The 19,569-nt window shown below is 43.8% G+C and overlaps 1 protein-coding gene across 1 annotated transcript in view; it reads right to left on the bottom strand.

Moving 5' to 3' along the window:
• Window positions 1-1,787: 1,787 nt before the first annotated feature.
• Window positions 1,788-19,569, bottom strand: part of LRP2 (LDL receptor related protein 2) — a 181,737-nt gene continuing 163,955 nt past the window's right edge. Inside the window, exons 67-79 of the mRNA XM_052652982.1 lie at window positions 18,884-19,049; window positions 17,174-17,302; window positions 15,706-15,926; window positions 14,614-14,790; window positions 13,046-13,165; window positions 11,431-11,521; window positions 10,473-10,540; window positions 10,170-10,287; window positions 9,555-9,681; window positions 7,981-8,088; window positions 6,516-6,620; window positions 2,126-2,197; window positions 1,788-1,949 (exon numbers count right to left, since the gene is read on the bottom strand). Of these exons, the coding sequence (XP_052508942.1) occupies window positions 1,788-1,949; window positions 2,126-2,197; window positions 6,516-6,620; window positions 7,981-8,088; window positions 9,555-9,681; window positions 10,170-10,287; window positions 10,473-10,540; window positions 11,431-11,521; window positions 13,046-13,165; window positions 14,614-14,790; window positions 15,706-15,926; window positions 17,174-17,302; window positions 18,884-19,049 (1,664 nt within the window). The remainder of the gene's footprint in view (window positions 1,950-2,125; window positions 2,198-6,515; window positions 6,621-7,980; window positions 8,089-9,554; window positions 9,682-10,169; window positions 10,288-10,472; window positions 10,541-11,430; window positions 11,522-13,045; window positions 13,166-14,613; window positions 14,791-15,705; window positions 15,927-17,173; window positions 17,303-18,883; window positions 19,050-19,569) is intronic.

Here is a 19,569-nt window from a genome sequence, read left to right as displayed (position 1 = left end):
ATCGTTTTGAACTCCCTTTGACTCTGACTTTGGGCTGGTATGGCTCACACACCCCATTGGAGCCCAAATGGCAAGCTGAACAAAATCCTCTCCAGCTGTGACCTTGCTGCTGCCTTCCCATCACCATCAGATCCAAAGTGGGAAACTGGCTGGGGTCCTAGGTTGTGAGGAAGGAAAGGGGAGGGGGATTGGATGATTCTTTAAGACAACTGTGGGGACTGCCCGCCCAGAGTTCAGGTGGAAACCTACACTTTACCCTCCTGTGTTCACTCCCACCCCCCAGGCCAGTTTCGGGGCTACATGACCTGTGGATTCCTCTTCCTTCTCCTCCCTTCTTGAACCCCGGGAAATCCTGGTTCCCTGATGCCTCGCCCTCAATGTCCCAAGTTCCAGGCACAGCAAAATACAACCAATTCATAACCTGGATTTATAAAGCACACAGCAGAAGTCTGATAAAATACACCTTTATTAGAAATTTTTCAGCAGCATCATTTCCATTCGCTTTTCTAATCAAAGTACATTTCAAAATAATTACAATAAGCACTCAAAATATGAGCAAAAAATATTTTGAGAACTCGGGAATAAAATCATCAGTAGTACATGTTTCATTCATCCATCTCTCCACTCATACACTCATTCATTCATTGTTGTAAAATGTGCATTATTAGCACAGAGAACCGGGAATGCTACCTAGTGTGGAAACTGTATTCCTGCCACAGTTCCGGCTGTGGAGACTAGAGTCTAGATTCAGGAGGAAGGCTAGACCCTGCAATACATTCTGATACAAACGTACGATTTTGCTAAAGAATCTAAGCCAGGCTCAATAAGAATGGTTTCCCTTTCTATTCATGTTCAATTGAGAAAATAAATAGTCGTTATAAGGAAAATTTTCACACAGAGAAACACAAAATCCAGCTGAGGCTTTGCTCTGCTGGTATTTACTTTGCACCTTCCTTTATGAAGACAGATTTGCTTTTCATTCGCTCAGCTCCAGTTTCTAGAGTAGGTGACCACCTGAGGTGCCAGGAAAGGGTGTCGATCACCCTATGGTCCATCAAATGAAAGTTCATGTGACTAGATTGCAAACTCTTTGCAGGATACTTAGACTTAAGGACATGAGCTTTTCCTCAGACATTAACATAAACATGTTGACCTGGTAGCTAGGGAGGTAATAGGAACCAGAGTTCTGACTGGACAATGCCAACAGGCAGGAGGATGAAACTGAATAGTTCTTTCAAGCTTCTGTTTCATCTGCATCTCTAGGGATATACTATTCAGCAGGTCAAACTGAACACTAAGTGCTGATGAGTGAAAACAGACCCAAGAGTGGGGCCTGGATTCCCTTCCTTGATAATGCTATAGGGTCTTAGGGTGGTGCCTCTTCTGACATTGCTAAAGGCCCCGAGTCAATTCCTTTCTTCAGTGGATCACTGAATGTAATGATCACTAACCAATTCAGCAGATACTTTCATTAGCAAATTTAATGATGTGATAATCTTTCCAAAATTTACAAATGTACAGTATATTTATAGCATTACCTTCAGAGAGTTTCAGTGCAAAGATATACATATAGTACAAGGTGGTAATTAGTTGTAAAAATGTGAGATGAGTAAAAAAGACACACAAGGCATTGTTTCCACAAACAGGACCAACTACAGGAGTACAGGGGGGAAAATATATTCTTTTAATAAAGTACTGAATGTTAATTTTTTTCATCTGTTTGTAAAAAAAAAAAAAAAAAATGTGCAAAAGTGTGTTTCTAATTGTTCCCTAAATAGCCAGCACAGTTATGCCTCTGAGTCTTCTCTAACAAGATTTGCAGTGTCTTTAAATGTGTCTTCTGTTGCACTGTAGCCTGGAGTTGAGCCTTTTTTCCAAGAAACCGTAGCAGGAGGAGAAGGTGATGGAGGTGGGGTCACAGCAGCACTGACCTTTGGTTCATTCTCCATCTAAAACCACAAAGAAACAAGAATCTGTCACTTATTTCCAACATGATGGGAAGTGGCTTTGTTGTGGAGAAGACAAATTGTGGCCAATCTGCTCAGAATAATCTGAGTGCATGCCTGATTTAGCAAGTTAATGCTAAGAAAGAATGCCTGGGCTGAGAAAAATTGTTAACAATTACCTCGGAATAGAATGGATTTTCAAAGTTGGTATTTTGTCTCGGTTTTCGTTTGAAGATATTCCATTTTGTTGGCTAAACGAAAAAGAGGGAAACAGAAAACTTTCGGTAATGGAATTTTTTGTTTCTTCCTCCCAGCCTAGGTTTTAAAATTTCTTCTTACAGAGGGAAAAAGCAATTTGGAACTTGGAACTTTCCGGCCCATGCAGGAAATTGTTCAGTTCTCCCATGGGTGGGCCCTGAAGAGTCACTGAAACTCTGGGCTCTTGTCATCTAATAATTTCAGAACACTTGCTTGATCTGAAATGTATAGTTCACAGAATCTGTGCCCGAGAATCCGGAAGTTTTGACAGAGACAGGCAAGAGCTTTCTTCAGGGGCTGCCTGAAACTTTAAGGGACAAGCCAGACTGTAACCTCATCTCGTATTGATCCTTGGTCGACTCCATTATATTCCGTATCCTGTCACCATTTCCTCCTGCCATTGTGATGATAACGAAAACAACTAACAGGGGCTTCCCTGGCGGCCCAGCTGTTAAGACGCTGTGCCTCCAAGCAGGGGCTTGGGTGTGATCCCTGATCGGGGAACTCAGATCCCTCATGCCAACTGATCTCACAACAAAGAGTACATAAAACCAACAATTAACAGCCAAAGTATAAACTACAGTAACTCAAAACAACACAAAAATGCAGCCACTTGGAAAGCGATATGCAGATGACACCACCCTTACGGCAAGAAGAACTAAAGAGCCTCTTGATGAAAGAGAAAGAGGAGAGTGAAAAAGTTGGCTTAAAGCTCAACATTCAGAAACTAAGATCATGGCATCCAGTCCCATCACTCCATGGGAAATAGATGGGGAAACAGTGGAAACAGTGTCAGACTTTGTTTTGGGGGGCTCCAAAATCACTGTAGATGGTGATTGCAGCCATGAAATTAAAAGACGCTTACTCCTTGGAAGGAAAGTTATGACCAGCCTAGACATATTAAAAAGCAGAGACATTACTTTGTCTACAAAGGTCTGTCTAGTCAAGGCTATGGTTTTTCCAGTGGTCATGTCTGGATGTGAGAGTTGGACTATAAAGAAAGCTGAGTCCTGAAGAACTGATGCTTTTGAACTGTGGTGTTGGAGAAGACTCTTGAGAGTCCCTTGGACTGCAAGGAGATGCAACCAGTCCATCCTAAAGGAGATCAGTCCTGGGTGTTCAGAATTGGAAGGACTGATGTTGAAGCTGAAACTCCAATACTTTGGCTACCCAATGTGAAGAGCTGACTCATTTGAAAAGACCCTGATGCTGGGAAAGATTGAGGGCAGGAGGAGAAGGGGATGACAGAGTATGAGATGTTTGGATGGCATCACTGACTCAATGGACATGAGTTTGGGTGGACTCTGGGAGTTGGTAATGGACAGGGAGGCTTGGCATGCTGCGGTTCATGGGGTCGCAAAGAATTGGACATGACTGCGTGACTGAACTAAACTGAAGATTGACTGAGTGCTTACTATGTGTCAGGGACTATTCTAAGAGCCTTGCACGCTTCTGATTTAATCTTCCCAATGACTCTGCAAGGCAAAGGCTCTGATTATATCTATTTTGCAGATGAGGAAAGGGGGTCTCAGCAAAATCGCTGAACTAAATTGTAGGTAGAGGAGCAGGCAATGCCTCTAGGATTCAGAGGCCTCAAAACTAAAGGACCCAGAGAGAAGTCGCCCTGGACTGTGATGAACGGCCCCTGTCTTACAGAAACGCTGCCCATGGTAGAGAGCTGGCCGCAGTTCTGGCTGCCAGCTGGAAGGAGAGGAGAGCACAGGAGACCAGGAAACAGACCACGCCCTCCTGCAGGCAGCTAAGGCAGCACGTGTGCTTTGTGAAGTGCCTCCCCCTCTGAAAGTAGCGGCCAACATGTGGAGGGCTAGAGGGCATTCGAATACAGAAGTAGAAGGAGGCATTCACTCACGTTTAACTGAGCACCTACTCAGCACACAGCCACCACCAGGAGGAAGATGGAGATACTCAGGTCAAAGCCCGGCCTCTAGAAACCTATCCTTAATGAGGAAGGCCCAAACTCATTGCTTCAGTGTGGAATGGCCCCATGGACTTGAGTAATCACTAACAAGAGAAGCAGTGGTGATTTTCATTGTTATCTTCTTGGGAAGTCCAATGCATGTCAACACAACTTTTGAAAATGACAGAACTAAACCATAGGAGTTCATGTTTTTCGAGTCCTTTGAGCAGATTTATTGATGAAAGAGAAAAATGTAAGCCTCTCTGGCACATTAATGTCAACCGAAGGTCATCCTAACCAAGGGCTTCTACTGCTTTAAGCCACTCTGGCTGTTATCTCAGTTCCCAGGAGGCAAAGGTCATAGACAAATCCGTGGACTTACCATGGAGGACAGACCTTAGAGCTCAGCCTCAACTGATTAAAAAAAGAAAAAAGTAAGAAGAGCCAGTGTATTGCAAAGATGGAGATGAGAAAGAAAAGGTCTGCAATTGATAAAGGTCTGCTCTACTTGAGAGAGGCTCTCAGTGTTTCTGATGACTGTCATGCAGGGCAGAGGTTGCAGAATCCCCATCACGTTCCCCTTCCTGCTCAGCTGGGAGAGAGCTCTGTCCAAAGAAGGGGATCACTGGACTTGAGAACAGAATGTAGATGTGGCACTGCCGCGAGGCCGAGTCAGACTTGGGGAACCAACACGTGACATTTAGGTATTCTGGTGTCTGTGGAAAAGTAGTCTGCAAAATAAACTTCTCACTGTAGCTTAAAGAAAAATATGCAATCCTTTGAAAATATGAAATATCAAAAATATGAAAGTGGAAATTCCTAAGACTAGATTTGTGTGTGCATGTGTGTGTGTGTGTGTGTGTGTGTGTAGGAAGAAATTAGTAAATGAAAGATGAAAAGGTGGACAAAGGCACCTTTGTTATAAGCTCTCCTCATTAGCATCAATTTAGTTCAACTTTTATTTTGACCTGAACGAGCAGAACAGGAACCAGTGTGAAGTGCTGAGAATCCAACATGACTTTGCAGACACTAATTTTGTTTATAGATTCTGCAATTTGAGAACAGGGGTTATTCTATAAAATGGTAAGGTTTCTAACTACCCTTGGGCTTTTGTTCCTTTATATTACTTCACAAAAGTCATAGAACCTTAGAACATCCCAGATCCTACTGTTTTCAATGGGAGTGTATGTTTAGGGGCTGAGGGGAGGGGAGGGATCACAGTGCTCTGGAGAAACTACTGGCACTCGGTGAACAGGGGCCAGAAATACTAGAATGTCCAGCAACGTGTAGCATCGTTTTGTGCCACAAAGGACTGCCCAACCCAAGATGCCAATAGTGCTCCCAGTGAGTAATAGTAAGGACTCTAGTGCCCAGAGGTAAAATAGTTGCCCAGAATCAAACAGCTATATCTGAAATAGCTTCTTCCTATGTGTCTATTAACGGAGAAAGTGATGGCACCCTACTCCAGTACTCTTGCCTGGAAAATCCCATGGATGGAGGAGCCTGGTGGGCTGCAGTCCATGGGGTTGCGAAGAGTCGGACACAACTGAGCGACTTCCCTTTCACTTTTCACTTTCATGCATTAGAGAAGGAAATGGCAACCCACTCCAGTGTTCTTGCCTGGAGAATCCCAGGGATGGGGGATCCTGGTGGGCTGCCGTCTATGGGGTCACACAGAGTCAGACACAACTGAAGTGACTTAGCAACATGTGTCTATTAAAACTAATGATATATTATCCATTCATGTAAAGCTTTGTATCAAATTTATTGAATTGCTCTCTGTAGACCACATAGTTTACAAATTTCAAAGGGTCTGCAGACAAGATAGAGAAGCTCCATCTAGTGTTTTTTTTTTTCTTTTACTCTTCAGTGTTAAACACTGTGCCTGGCACATTGAGGACAATGATGTTAGATGGAAAGATCAAGCGAGTGTAGATTAGCGCCATCAAGTGGTGAACATCGGTAACAACAGTAGAGTAAAAGCAACATGCATTATTAAGGGAACAAAGACCTACACAGCCGAAAAACTGCAGTGCACAGGAAAGGAAAAGGTTCTCTATATGTATTATTGACACAGTGAGGTCTTTATTCATTTTAAGTTGTTATCTCAAATTAAACGCCTCTGATTTGAAGAGGCTGGGTTCAGAAGTATGCCACCCTTCTTTCCTGCTTTGTCTCCCGTGTCACAAGGAACATCATTCCCAACTCAATGTTAGAATGTAGCTTTATTCAGTAGAATGTTTTCAATTTATTATTTTTAAAATCATCTTTACTAATTGCCTACACATCTTGGGATCTGTGAGCCTATCACGGTCTCTCTAGTTGGCCTAGGATTCATAAACCCAGCAATTCCAAAGTCCTTCCCAAATCCCATATCATTCAGTCACTGTTACCTGAGTTTCATCACTTGAGGAAGTTGGCTTTGTGTCTGTAACTAGTTCAGCAGGGTTTATGGGGCTTCCATAGTTTTTGTTATACACTGTTCCAGATTCAGTTACCTGCGTGCATAATGAAGGCCATTATTCAGGTTTGAAAGATTTTTTCCTGTAAAGTTTATCAACTCTTTGATTCTGCTTACCACCTTGCTCCCCTACAAATATGATCAGGCACCATTTTCATTGTGTGAAACCAACCCTGTGGTCCAGGAATAAACATCACTCTCATCTCCCCCAAATCAGGAGCGCCAATGACTAAGCTGCCTATCTCATGCCTGATTCTCCCAGGAATCAGGCATGAGATAGAATATTCTTGGGACCACTCATTACTGGTCACACTCTATTTCTGTCATACTAAAATGTACTATATCTCCTGATGCAAAAGCAGTTTAGCTCTAGTGGTTCTGACAAGAGGAAGACAGGCTAACTGACAATTGACAGGTACTGGCAGTGGCATTGGGACTACTGATCCGGACCTAATGAAGAAACGTCCCTCCATCCATCTGTCTAATTTATCTCTCTGTTCCTCTTAAAGATAAGTGAGTAATAGGACCGTACCAAAGGAAGTTTTGGTACCTGTCTACCAACCTCAGAGACCTCTGCATTTTCCAGAAAAGTATGAGAAAGGCAAGCAGGGAAGTCACCTCAAATTATACCCTCATGAGCGCCGAAGAATTGATGCTTTTGAACTGTGGTGTTGGAGAAGACTCTTGAGAGTCCCTTGGACTGCAAGGAGATCCAACCAGTCCATTCTGAAGGAGATCAGCCCTGGGATTGCTTTGGAAGGAATGATGCTAAAGCTGAAACTCTAGTACTTGGCCACCTCATGCAAAGAGTTGACTCATTGGAAAAGACTCTGATGCTGGGAGGGATTGGGGGCAGGAGAAGGAGGATGAGATGGCTGGATGGCATCACGGACTCGATGGACATGAATCTGAGTGAACTCTGGGAGTTGGTGATGGACAGGGAGGCCTGGCGTGCTGCGATTCATGGGGTTGCAAAGAGTTGGACACGACTGAGTGACTGAAATGAACTGAACTGATACCAGTAAGGACCAGACACAATGTGTGCCCAGTCCCCCAGGCCTCTGCATAACGGCCTGAGGACTGTCCACTCACTCAGCTCACAGATATTTACAAAGCACCTGCGTGCGCCAGGCACCACATCCGCCATTGAATGCGCTCAGACCTCTTGCTCTATCACTCAGGATGAAACTGCTCTTGGCTGGCACCCCCAGGATTCTGATTGTTTTCAGGCCTTCTGTCCTTGGGCCAGTCCTGTGACTGCGGAGCATGAAGCTGAGGAAGGGACCACCGTGCTTCCTTCCATGGAGGGAAGTGTGGGAGGATGCTAAAGGCACATTATTCCAAAGAACAAGACTCAACAGCAGCAGCACCTGACAGAAAGGACTGTGGTTTCTCACCGGGGCTGTTGTTGGCTGAGCCACTGTGATAGCAGCGTCCTTGGAGGAGTATGTCGGGTTCTCAAATATTATGGGCGGCTTCCCGAAGTCTGTGGCAAAATGTTCATTCTGATGAAGGAAACAAAGGATTATACCATGCAAACCTGGTTCACACACAGCAGAAAATGCACTCCTTATAGGAGGTATGTGAGGTGCTTTGCCGAACTGACCCCAAAAGAAGAAAAGAAAAGCCAGCAGAGACACAAGACCTCCATACGGCACACACTGCGACATAAATGCCCTAACTCATCAGCTCAGGGAAACAAAAACGCTCTTCCCATTTCTGAGCACTCTATGGGTCCTTAAGGCAAAGCCACTTGGAGGTTGGCTTTGGACATAGAAGGGTGAGAGGTGGAAGAGAAGCAAAGAGAAGTGGCAGAAGGGGAAAGAAGAATGGATAACACCACGCTTTTAGGCAAGGACGAAAAAGAAAGAAAGATTTGGCGGGGAGGCAAAACACTGAGAATGGCTTCCCATCACCGAATGTAAACACTGCATGGATCCTAGTCCTCTCATAAAGTGTTTGGTCCTCACAAGAGGGATCACTCTCCAGGTGGGGACAGAAAGTTCAAGCTCCATGCTTCTATCACTTACTTAGAAGCTGGCAGAGCTGGGATTTGAACCAACCACTGAGTTAAGGGCTTCCCTGCTGGCTCAGAGGTTAAAGCGGCTGCCTCCAATGTGAGTAGACCCGGGTTCGATCCCTGGGTCGGGAAGATCTCCTGAAGAAGGAAATGGTAACCCATTCCAGTATTCTTGCCTGGAGAATCCCATGGATGGAGAAGCCTGGTAGGGCTACAGTCCACAGGGTCGCAAAGAGTCGGACACGACTGAGCGACTTCACCTTCACCGACTCAAAAACCATGTTTATCCCAACATTACATCAGTGGGAAAATATATGAGACTTGGCAACATGTATCTCCCTGCCTCTTCCTTTAACATATAAAAAGTCATCAAATAAAGACATAATGTCATGGTCCCTCTCCCCTGTTTCCCCCAAACATAGATTGTTTTAAGATTTCAATTAAACTTAAAACTGGGCAAGATTCCAGGTCAACAGTGTGACTTACTTTTAGCTCAGGGGTTCACTTCAGTTTCATTACGAACGTTTTTAGACACATTTCTGCAACAAGCTCAGAGTTTCCTAACTTTGTAGAGTGAAGATTTTCTTCTGAGGGGCATACTGTATTTCTTTTTTTTTTTTTTCAGTAGCTGAATTTTACTCTTTATAAAAAGGGTTTCTTGGGACTTCCCAGGTGGTCCAGCAGTTAAGAATCCACCTTGTGATGCAAGGAATAGGTTCAATCCCTAATTGGGGAACTAAGATCCACGTGCAGCTAAGCCCAGGTACCTCAACTACTGAGCCCTGGGCCTCAACTAGAGAGTCCATGTGCCACAGTGAAGATCCCGCATGCTGCAACTAAGACAAGATGCACCCAAATAAATAAATAAATAAATAGATTTTTCTTAAGTATTTCTTTGATAAAACAGTAAAAATGTTAACCTTCAAATAGCCATTTTGTAAACACACTCACCATTGCCAGTGATCTGTCAATAGCAGACTCAGGCCCAAAACCAGTTACTCCAATATCCATGTTCACATCTTCCCCTGATCTGAAGGTCACCCCATTTCCATTTTCAGAGGATTTAAGATGGCTTAAGCTGAAAAGAAATAATCAAACAGTGTCTTGTTATTTTTTTTTTAACCTTTTGCAATAATTGTCTAGCTAGTTTCCTAGCTAACTCTTACTTAATTGAAAGGCTTGAATCCCACTTTTGAATTTACACATCATGTACAGGTGTAAATTCCCTTGGTCACCCGGAAGTGTTCAAGCACATTCCTGAATGCTTAAGAACCAGGAGAGGGCCGGCCCGGCACTAGGGGAAAGCAAGCCTGGCCCCTCAACACAGCCGACATTGTTCTCCAGTGTAACCTGGTAGACACAACCATTTGCACTCTAAAATGTGATTTGTACTCAGGCTTCAGAGAAGCAATCAAAGAAGTGACTGCTTTCAGTTCAGCATCTTTTGTTTCTGCAGAGTAGGTGAACACTCTGGGATGATTTTTAATTTAAAACAGAACTAAGTCATTCATGTGGTTACAGATCATCCAGATCTCTAAAATCAACATTCCACATAAAGAAACCGACCTTGACAGCTTGGGCAGAGAAGGCAAAATGGAGCCAGTTTTCCGATAGTGGAAAAATCCTAAAGCGGCTAAAGCGGCAATTACGATGATCAAGATGATCGTCAACAGCACGGACGCCGCTGCCGAAGAGGGAAGAAGAAAATGTATGAGCGTGAGAAGAAGGAAAAGAGCGAGCTAGCTGAGCCGCAGGGGCTGGCGGCTAGAACCTTTACTTCTTCCAAAACTGCATTAAACAGATTATAGACAGCACTCAACTGAGGGGGCACAATGCACTCCCAGATCCCTCATTATCCCTAAAACTTACTTGTTCCTGGAGGAACGCCTTGTGAAAGCCCCATTTCACAATATTCTCCCAGGTAGCCACCAGAACACCTGAAAGGAAAGGAAGAACCATTCATGAGCTGTTGCTTCCTTAGGTTTTGGCTGTAATCTGATCATGGAAATTCACTCTCACAGAGAACAGCTGTGCCATCTACGGAGTCAGACTCGTCAAATTGACCTATTGGTGTCTTCTCTAATCTATGGAATTCTTCCTTGGAGAGTAAACCCGGAAACCTTCATCGTGTTCTTCCTTCGGACATGCTTTCATGAAAATCTCTGTGCACCATGTGAAGACCTTTCTTGATAATTTTCTGCTTTCCAAACCTTTAGCCCAGTCTCTTCCTCTGGAGAGCTCAGAACTGAAGCAGCTCTGCTAATGGCTGCTCTCCCAGTTAAAACTGGCAATTCCAGGTGAGGAGGAAAATTGGGTTGTCATTTCTCTAACTCCTTGCTCCCCAAAACGGGGCACACAATTCTGTGGCATCCCCTCAGGAGCGGGGCTTCCCTGGTAGCTCAGCTGGTAAAGAACCCGCCTACAATGCAGGAAACCCCGGTTCGACTCCTGGGTCTGGAAGATCCCCTGGAGAAGGGATAGGCTATCCACTCCAGTATTCTGGCCTAGAGTATTCCATGGACTGTATAGTCCATGGGGTCACAGAGAGTAAGACACAACGGAGAGACTTTCACTTTCTTTCCCCCCAGGAGTTAGAAATGCAGGATCCCTGTGAATGAGATGGGCATTTTTTTCCAAAGCCCCAGGTGATTCTAATGCACATGATACTTTGAGAAGTACTTCCTTAGTTCTCTGTGGACTCCCCCACTGGAGGGCAAGCTGCTTATGATATGAAAACTGACAAGGCTCTCGTGCTTGTTGTTAAGGGTCTCAACTTCCCCCCAGAAGGGATAAGACCTACAGCTCAGACCTCAACATTCAGACTTACTTGCATTTGGGGAGGTTATTCTCATCAAAATAGCAGTTTCCTCCGTTCATACACCTGCATGGCGGGGGCATGGTGACAGCACCTACAATGGCTGCAGAAAGAAAGAGTCACATATGTGTGAGTTAGCCACACTCAGCAGAGCACCTCCCCAACCTGCAAACTTGTTTCAGCCCAAGCTGGAGTAGGGAGTGAATGGGGCGGGGCTGCTGATTATCCTCTCTATCAAAATGATACCTTGCCCTTAAGTCAGATGAATTCCTTTATCAAGAAGGTCTTGGCGACTAACATATACTTGATAGGGAAAAAAAAAGGCAGTTTATAGCAGCCCCCACCCTCCCCCCCAAATAGTGGAGCGATACTAGACTCCTGAAAATACACACTAATAGTTAAAAAGAACATTGTGGTAAATCTCTTAGGACATTCACATTTCATTTGAAGTTTTCAGAATGCTTCTTTTCGAACCCAGTAAAATCAAGAGCTCAATCTAGGCACACCCTGAAACATCCACTGAAGACTTTGAAGCATCAGCAATCCATTGATCAATAAACAGACACACAGATACAGATCAATAGATACTTGATAGACAGCTGACTGGAGATCTCATTTTTTAAGACCTTCAAAATTACCTTTGCTAACAATCATAATCTTGCAAATACTTCCCCAGCAGCACTGGGACACAGTGGGGATAGAGAGAGCAGAAGGGGTGGTAACTTGCTGAGTTCTTTCTCTAAACCTGCAACTTTTCAGCCTGATTGGGAAGAGTCAACAGGTGGGGCCTTGCTTCACTGCTTGCTCCCCCTGGTGGCAGAACATGGTTATGCTCTTCATTTCCCCAGAATGTGAGCCATAAAATGGGTGGCTAGTGAACAGGATGATGTTCCTATCATCCTTATCAAGCACTGGATACTAGTTAGGGACACTAACTAGTTACTACCTATGGCTTTTTAATTCCTTAATAAAGTCACTGAAGAAAGGTCTTGCCAAGAATAGGTGATCTATAGCATTTGGGATGAGAATTAAACCACTGCTTACTTATTTCAGCTTCCATCTGTCAACAGCATAAAGTACATTTTAAAACGTGGCCTTTTTTCAGTTGTCAGAACTTGAAATAAGCAAATGGGAAGAAGAGTGAACTCTCTCTGTGTCTCCCCTCTGTACAGGATAAGCATCACCCCACAACCTCTGGAGCCTGGTTCTCCACTTTGAGGAACTCCCAGTAAGGCTGAATAGATTCTGGGGTGACTGGGATCCAGTATGGGGCAGATTGAGGAGGATGAGGCCTTATAGAAAAGTCACTCTTCAAAATGTCTTTATAAGACAACCTAACAGTCGATTTAGGGGCACTGGATGTAAATCTCTACAGATTTTGGCAAACAATTCTCAGAAATCACAGGGACACAAGTTCCGTTTGGCCCCTTCAGTCCCACTCAGCTCTGTTCATAGTTCCCAGATCTCCCATCCTTCCTTCCAGCCACCCCCACTCTCTTCTGCAAGAGACCAGTACCCAGGGATTCTTCAGGCTCCTGAAAAAGGTGAAGCCTAGGTAAGGGAATCTACTAAAGAGGGCAAAGGAGCTCCCCCCCAGCCCCCACGGCTGCCCAGGCAGCGTCCCTACCTGCATCACACACTGTGATACTCCCTTCTAGAAATCTGGAGCCTTGGGGACAGGCGCAGGTGTATCCCTTAGGTCTCAGAAGGCACAAGTGGCTGCAGACATTCTTACAGCGGTTGGGCACTGGAAAGCAGATGAGAACAGTGATTAGTTGCTGAGGAGGGAATGAACGCTCCCGCCAGGGACATGTCCATCCGCTGAGTTGTGGCCAGGCGACATCTGAGCTCAGGCAACATCCTGATACCTTTAGGCCACGTGACACCTGACAACTCACCCCCTTTACACTCCCCTTCCCTGCTACCTCACCAACATGGCACTGTCCCTCCCTGTGCCCTCCACCCCACTTCTGTGCCCCTCACATTTTCTAGTGGCATCGCCTATCTCCCCTACGGCCCTGGCAAGTCTGGATGGTGGGTGTCTGCCTGGCTCACCGCATGACTGCAAAAGTCCATCAGCACTAAGTAATCTGAGATATTTCAAAAGGTCAGTAAGACCCCACCATCATATCAAGATGTGTCAATATCCAAATCTGGATAGATCCAAAAGTGTATTGCAGCCAAAGCATACAGTGGATGTGATTTTTCACCCCTGCTCTCCAAAGAGAAGTTTTTCTTCTGGGCTTCAGTTTCATTATTTGCAAGGCGAGGGAGTTTAGAGCTCTGATTATCAGCATCGCCTTTATTACAATTACTGAGGCCCTGTCACAGAAATCCAGACTTAAATCGAATTGGGATGGAGCTCACACAGAGCCATAGAATTCAAGCCAGAGCTGGGTTTACTGACAACTGGACCAGAATAGAAAGATGCTGAGCTTTGGGTTGAATGGAATAGAGTTTAAAAATCATCTCTGGGTTTAAAGCTTATCTACTGCTTGGATGACTTGGGCAGATTTCTAGTTCCTCTCCTCACTTCAAAAATGTTCTTTCCCATTCACGTTACTCCACACAATGATGAAGGATGAATTAGAACACATCCCCCTGGCTCTGTCTGCAATGCAGGAGATGGGTTCGATCCCTGGGTCGGGAAGATCTCTTTGAGAAGGAAATGGCACCCCACTCCAGTATTCTTGCCCTGGGAAATCCCATGGCCAGAGGAGCCCGACGGGGTACAGTCCATGGGGCCACAAAGAGTCAGACACAACTGAGCAACAAACAACCACCACCTGAAGAAGCAGGACCCAGAACTTCAAGCTTTAAGCTAAGGCTTGCCTAGCTCAGGATGACTTGACTAGCCTGACCTTGCAATTAAGAGTGAGTAAGACTTCTGATGTCCATGAAACCTATTATTATGTGACTTGTCAACCCCACTTACATTTATCAGGGGTCTAACCCATCCTGGATTCTGTGGCCTAAGAAGACATTCCCACACTGCAAGCAACAACAAGGACTGAAGGATTTTTACTTCATATCTGCATCGTTTCATTTTGTCTCCAATTTTATCTTTCTCTCGTCAAAATGATTAAAATACACACACACACACATGTTTCAGGCACAGGGAGGTCAGCTATTATTATCCACCACCATTTTCCAGAAAGACTATAGCCATTGATTTGAAATAAGGTTTGTGACTACCTGAATGATTATATTTCCGTTGATGGAAGACTCGAACTTGAGTAAGCCAAGGGTTCACTGTCAGCAATTTCTCTTTCTTGTTTCGCCCAAATTTATCTTGGATCCACACTTCTCCCTTATCCTTAGATGTCCAGTATAACTGGCTCTCAAAGATGTCCAGACTATAAGGGTTCACCGCTGTTCACCCACAGGGAAAAAGCAAAAACAAAACAAGGTTATCGAAAAGAAGATACCCAAGCTCCACTCCTAGGTTGGAAGTCAAGCTGCTCAGATCAATCGCTAAGGCAACACCTTAAAATTCCAGCAACATCCATAGACTCTCTGTACACATGGCCGTGAAAGTGTGCCACGCCAGGAGACCAAGATAACAGAAATTAAACTGGACCAGTGCCTACAGGCTGACACCAATTATAGGGGACTTGCTCACTTTCAAGTTGCTGGTTTTATTTTACTTTTATTTATTTATTTTTATTTTTGTTAATATAAATTTATTTATTTTAATTGGAGGTTAATTACTTTACAATATTGTATTGATTTTGCCATACATCAACATGAATCCACCACAGGTACACACGTGTTCAAAACAATTTGTATGGCAGAGAAATTTTTTTCTTAAACATAAGATACCACTTATCAGGAAAACTTGATAAGTGCTGGATTTTTCAGGTCTGTAGAATTTAGGCAAGAAAACAAAATGCTACTCTCCTAAATGTTTCCAGTCTTGCATAAAAAGCAATTTAGCATGTTAAAAACGAATGTATCTAGAAGGAATTAGACCTGGATATAACCACTGTAACATAGGATCATCACCTCTATCAGGGCAACCTAACAAGAAATGGTTATTTTAACATCTGATGCCAAGAGCAGTTTTTGGTTTTTTTTTTAATGATACAAAAAAGACTTTTCTGATACAAGAAAGAACTCCTAACAGGTTCATTTGCATTTGAATCAGCAGCTGGGAGCTGGGCAGAATGGTATGGAAGAAACTATATAAACCGTCTCCTAAGATTAGGATTCCTTCTTGGGAAAAAGGGGGCAAAGAGACTGGAAACACATTAATTAATATATGAAATCGAAAGTGAAATTTCTAACCTGAAGTTACCACAATTCTCCTATCGGTTCCATCATATTTGATGGTTTCAACAATGTTGTCCTTGAGGTCACTCCAGTAGATCCGGTCATCATTCATATAATCTATACAGAGGCCTGTTGGCCAACCAAGATCCTCCTGAACCAAGACTTTCCGACGCTCCCCATCCATCCAAGCGGACTCGATTTTAGGGTTTTCGCCCCAGTCAGTCCAGTACATAAACCTGTAACAGAAGGTTTCCTCGTGGCAGCATTTCATCAGGTGGAAAAACCAACTGATTTTCAAAGAGGCCTGGGTCCTAAAGGATGCTGCTTTTATATCTCCACGGGACAGGGAAAGACAGGCGGGAGCTGGCGCATCTGTGAGCTCTCCTTCATGAGAACTGCACATTCCAAATACAACCTGGACAGTCCTGTCCTAGGATATATATTCAGACCCTTCAATATATATAATCATAAAGGCTGTTTCTTGAATGCCCACTGTATAAGGCACGATTCTGTGTTTGGAATGTATCTGAGAAAAAAAAATAAAAGATTCCTTTCCTCATCCTAACTCTTTGAAACTGTATTCTTTTGCATCCAATTAATACTTGATTGTAGAAGAACAGAGTAAACCAAGGATTGCACCACGTTAAGTACCGAGAAAGGATCAGGCAAGCAAGATAAATGGATGGTGCAGGGCAGCTGTGAATGCAGAGTGATGGGCAAACACCACATTAAGCCAAGCCCTAGCCTAAGAGTTCCAGGCAATGCTGCACCAAGGAAGGCATATCCACATACGGTCAACAGTTATTCTGATTTTTCAAACCAGAAATACAAATATTTTTTTAAAATTTTAATATTATCAGGACTTTCCTGGTGGTCCAGTGGTTAAGAACCCACCTTCCAATGCAGGGGACTTGGATCCCATCCGTGGTTGAAGAACTATGATCCCAAATACTTCAGAGGGGCTAAGCCTGTGACTCGCAACTATAAAGAAACCCTCACATTGCAACAAAGAGCCCACGTGCTGAAACTAAGACCTGATGCAGCCAATAAATAAATAAATCATCTTTTAAATATGTAATGCTACCAACTACATTTATGTAAAGCTCTGAAGTTCAAGTCCAATAAGTATACGTGCCATATTTAGCCCATCAGCCACCACTTTGCAATCTCGAGTCTAAACCAATCATCCGGTGTTGCTCAATCCCTAAATTCTACTGAGAAATGTATGGATTTTAGATAAACCGCGGTGTCGAAAAATGTGGCTAAACCCTTCCCCATACGCAGTATTTGTCTACTGAAGCCTGTTTGGTCCTAAATGATCTTTAGGGCATATTATAGTTCTTGAAAACAGTCATAGCTGCCACTCAAAAAGGTGCAAGGACAACTTCAGTACAATTGGGAATAATTGAAAATTATTGAAAATAATTTTTTTTGAGAACCCAGAGGAAAATATTGCACATTAAGGACTCCTTCAAGTACTTACCCTAGTTTGGGATTCACAACTATTGCAGCTGGTTGACCCAGTTCAGTGGAAATCAGCCACTTTCTGTACCTTCCATCAAGTTCAGCCACTTCAATCCGTTGCCTCCTGGCATCTGACCAGTAAATATGCCTGAATTTAGAGAGACAAAGTTAAACAACTGAAAAGTCTAGATTGGACTTCCAGGGTAGAGGTGTGAAGACCAGAGCATTTAGTTTGGAAGTTCTGGCCAGCAAGACAGCTACTTAGACACCAGTGATGAGAGCACAGCCTCTGTCTCTCAGGAATGCCCCAGTTTCTTCAGCCAGGGGACATCTGAGGGAAGTTACAAGTGATGGGGTGTGGGATGAAGGGGTATTCAGTGAAGCAGCTGAGCTGTATCAGCCAGGACGGGTAATGATGGTGACCCTCACACCTGGCATGATTATGAGACAACTGCTTCTAGGTAGGAGTCGTAAGGCTCTGTGGGCCTTTCATTCTGACTGCCTGTAAGTCAGCTTCTTCCTCAGCCAAGAGTCCACCAGAATCATTAGGAATCTGGCATCAGCTTCAGGGATGAGTGGAAATAGCCACTCAAAATAGCAAACTCAGCAAAGCCACCCTGCCCTTATTCCTCAGGCTTCAGGTGTCAGTCTCAAGCAGAAAGAGCTTGCAGTACTTTCTTAAATTCACTCATTCATTAAGGCTGAGAAAGAGGGAAAACTTCAAACAAGAAGAAAGATCTGCCATTGCGAGGCTGGTTTTCAGAAGGAGGTGCTAAAGTCTAGAGGTGCCATTCGTGACTCTCCGAGGTCTTGTTTCCTGATAGGAGTTGCTGAAATGAGTCTCCGGTTAGCCTGCAGGTACAGTGGGGCTTGCCTAACTTCTGCAAAGATGCTTAAGTCTTCCAGGAGTACTAGAGAAGTGTGCGAAGAGGTGAAAATTAATATGACAGATGACTCTCTGTTGTCTCAGAGGGCAGCAAACATATTCCACTACTACTTCATTAGAAGGACATAATGATTCTACAAATGATTGAGTTCTGATTGTAATGTAGTCACTTTCCTGTAAATGTTATTCCAACCCAGGGCTCTTCCTTGAAGAAGGCTTCTTCCACATCAGTTTGCATCTCCTGAATTTATCGGATGATAAGCCCACTTAAGGTTCTTATTTAGACATCATTTAAACTGGTTCTGGTTCCTGAAGTTCTAGAAGAGCACCCCTATTAGCTCAAACCCAAACCTTAAACAGGAAAGTCAAACTTCCAATATGTTCAGACAACACAGCCTGCCAGGAACACAACGTGTGGACTGCTCCCCCTCAAAATAATCAGCATCAAGGAAAGTGTTTCATCTCAACTGCTTTGCTGGTAGAATGCCAGGCTGTCCCATTTCTTCACCATATGAGCAGTGCTGCCATTCTGGTAGTTCATTTTGGAATCCAGAATTCTGTTGACAAAAATGCTCTCCTAGATAGAATATAAAATCTTGACCTTGGGGCTTTCCTCACATTTTTGAGGCACACAGAAAACAGGAAGTGATAAAGTTTATCTCGTTACCCCACTGGGTAAACAGAGGGAGGTGGTGGGACGGGAGTAAGTTCAGGTATCACTCAGCTGCCCCGAGGCTGAGTGCACCCATAATCTGGGTCAATTCAATTCATGTGCCAAGCTGAGCAGAGGGGAGCTCTGGCCAGAAAAGTAGAATAGGCAGAAGAAAATGAAGCTAAACTTACCTTCCAACCCAGTCCACTGCTAGCCCATCAGGCTGCACTATGTATTTCAGGTCCAGGTTAATTTCCATCACGGGATTATTGTTTCCAGATTCAAAGTTGGGAATGTAGGCACGTTTGATAGCACCGGAATTAGAGCGCTCCCCTAGCACAGTGTAATATACAACACCTGCGGAGGTGAGACACAGAGATCAGGCGTGTGTAACCAGCATCAGGTAAGGGAAGAACTGGAGTCTAATCAGGTGAAGTACTGGTCATTCATTCATGTCTCTGCCTCCTCAGTGTTCCTGTAATACTAATAGTTCAATGAAACCACTATGATCAAACCTCAAAATCTATCATACTTGAGATACTAGCTATAAAAGCTTCAATGATAACCTGATAATTAGTCATCTCTATTTAATGGTAATTCATTAAAATATATTTCAGCCAAGAGCCTGTTTACCCTCATTAAGATCATGTTTTAGTTTCAAAAAGGGAATATATAGATTAACTAGAGGCAAATTGTTAACAGTTTAAGTCCATACTGGCAATAATGAAGCTGTGTAGAAGAGAAGTCGTTTTTTTATGTATATACTAAAAGATATTGGATAGCAGGCACTTTAAACAGCACAGGAAGGAACTTTCCTATGGTCCAGCAATTAAGACTCCACCTTCCACGAAGGCGAACAGGGGTTCGATCCCTGGTC

Source organism: Budorcas taxicolor, chromosome 2 (genome assembly GCF_023091745.1).
Source record: "Budorcas taxicolor isolate Tak-1 chromosome 2, Takin1.1, whole genome shotgun sequence".
In the NCBI taxonomy this organism is placed as follows: Eukaryota; Metazoa; Chordata; class Mammalia; order Artiodactyla; family Bovidae; genus Budorcas; species Budorcas taxicolor.
Note: the sequence above shows the minus strand (reverse complement) of the source record. Positions and strands in the feature narration are given on the sequence as shown.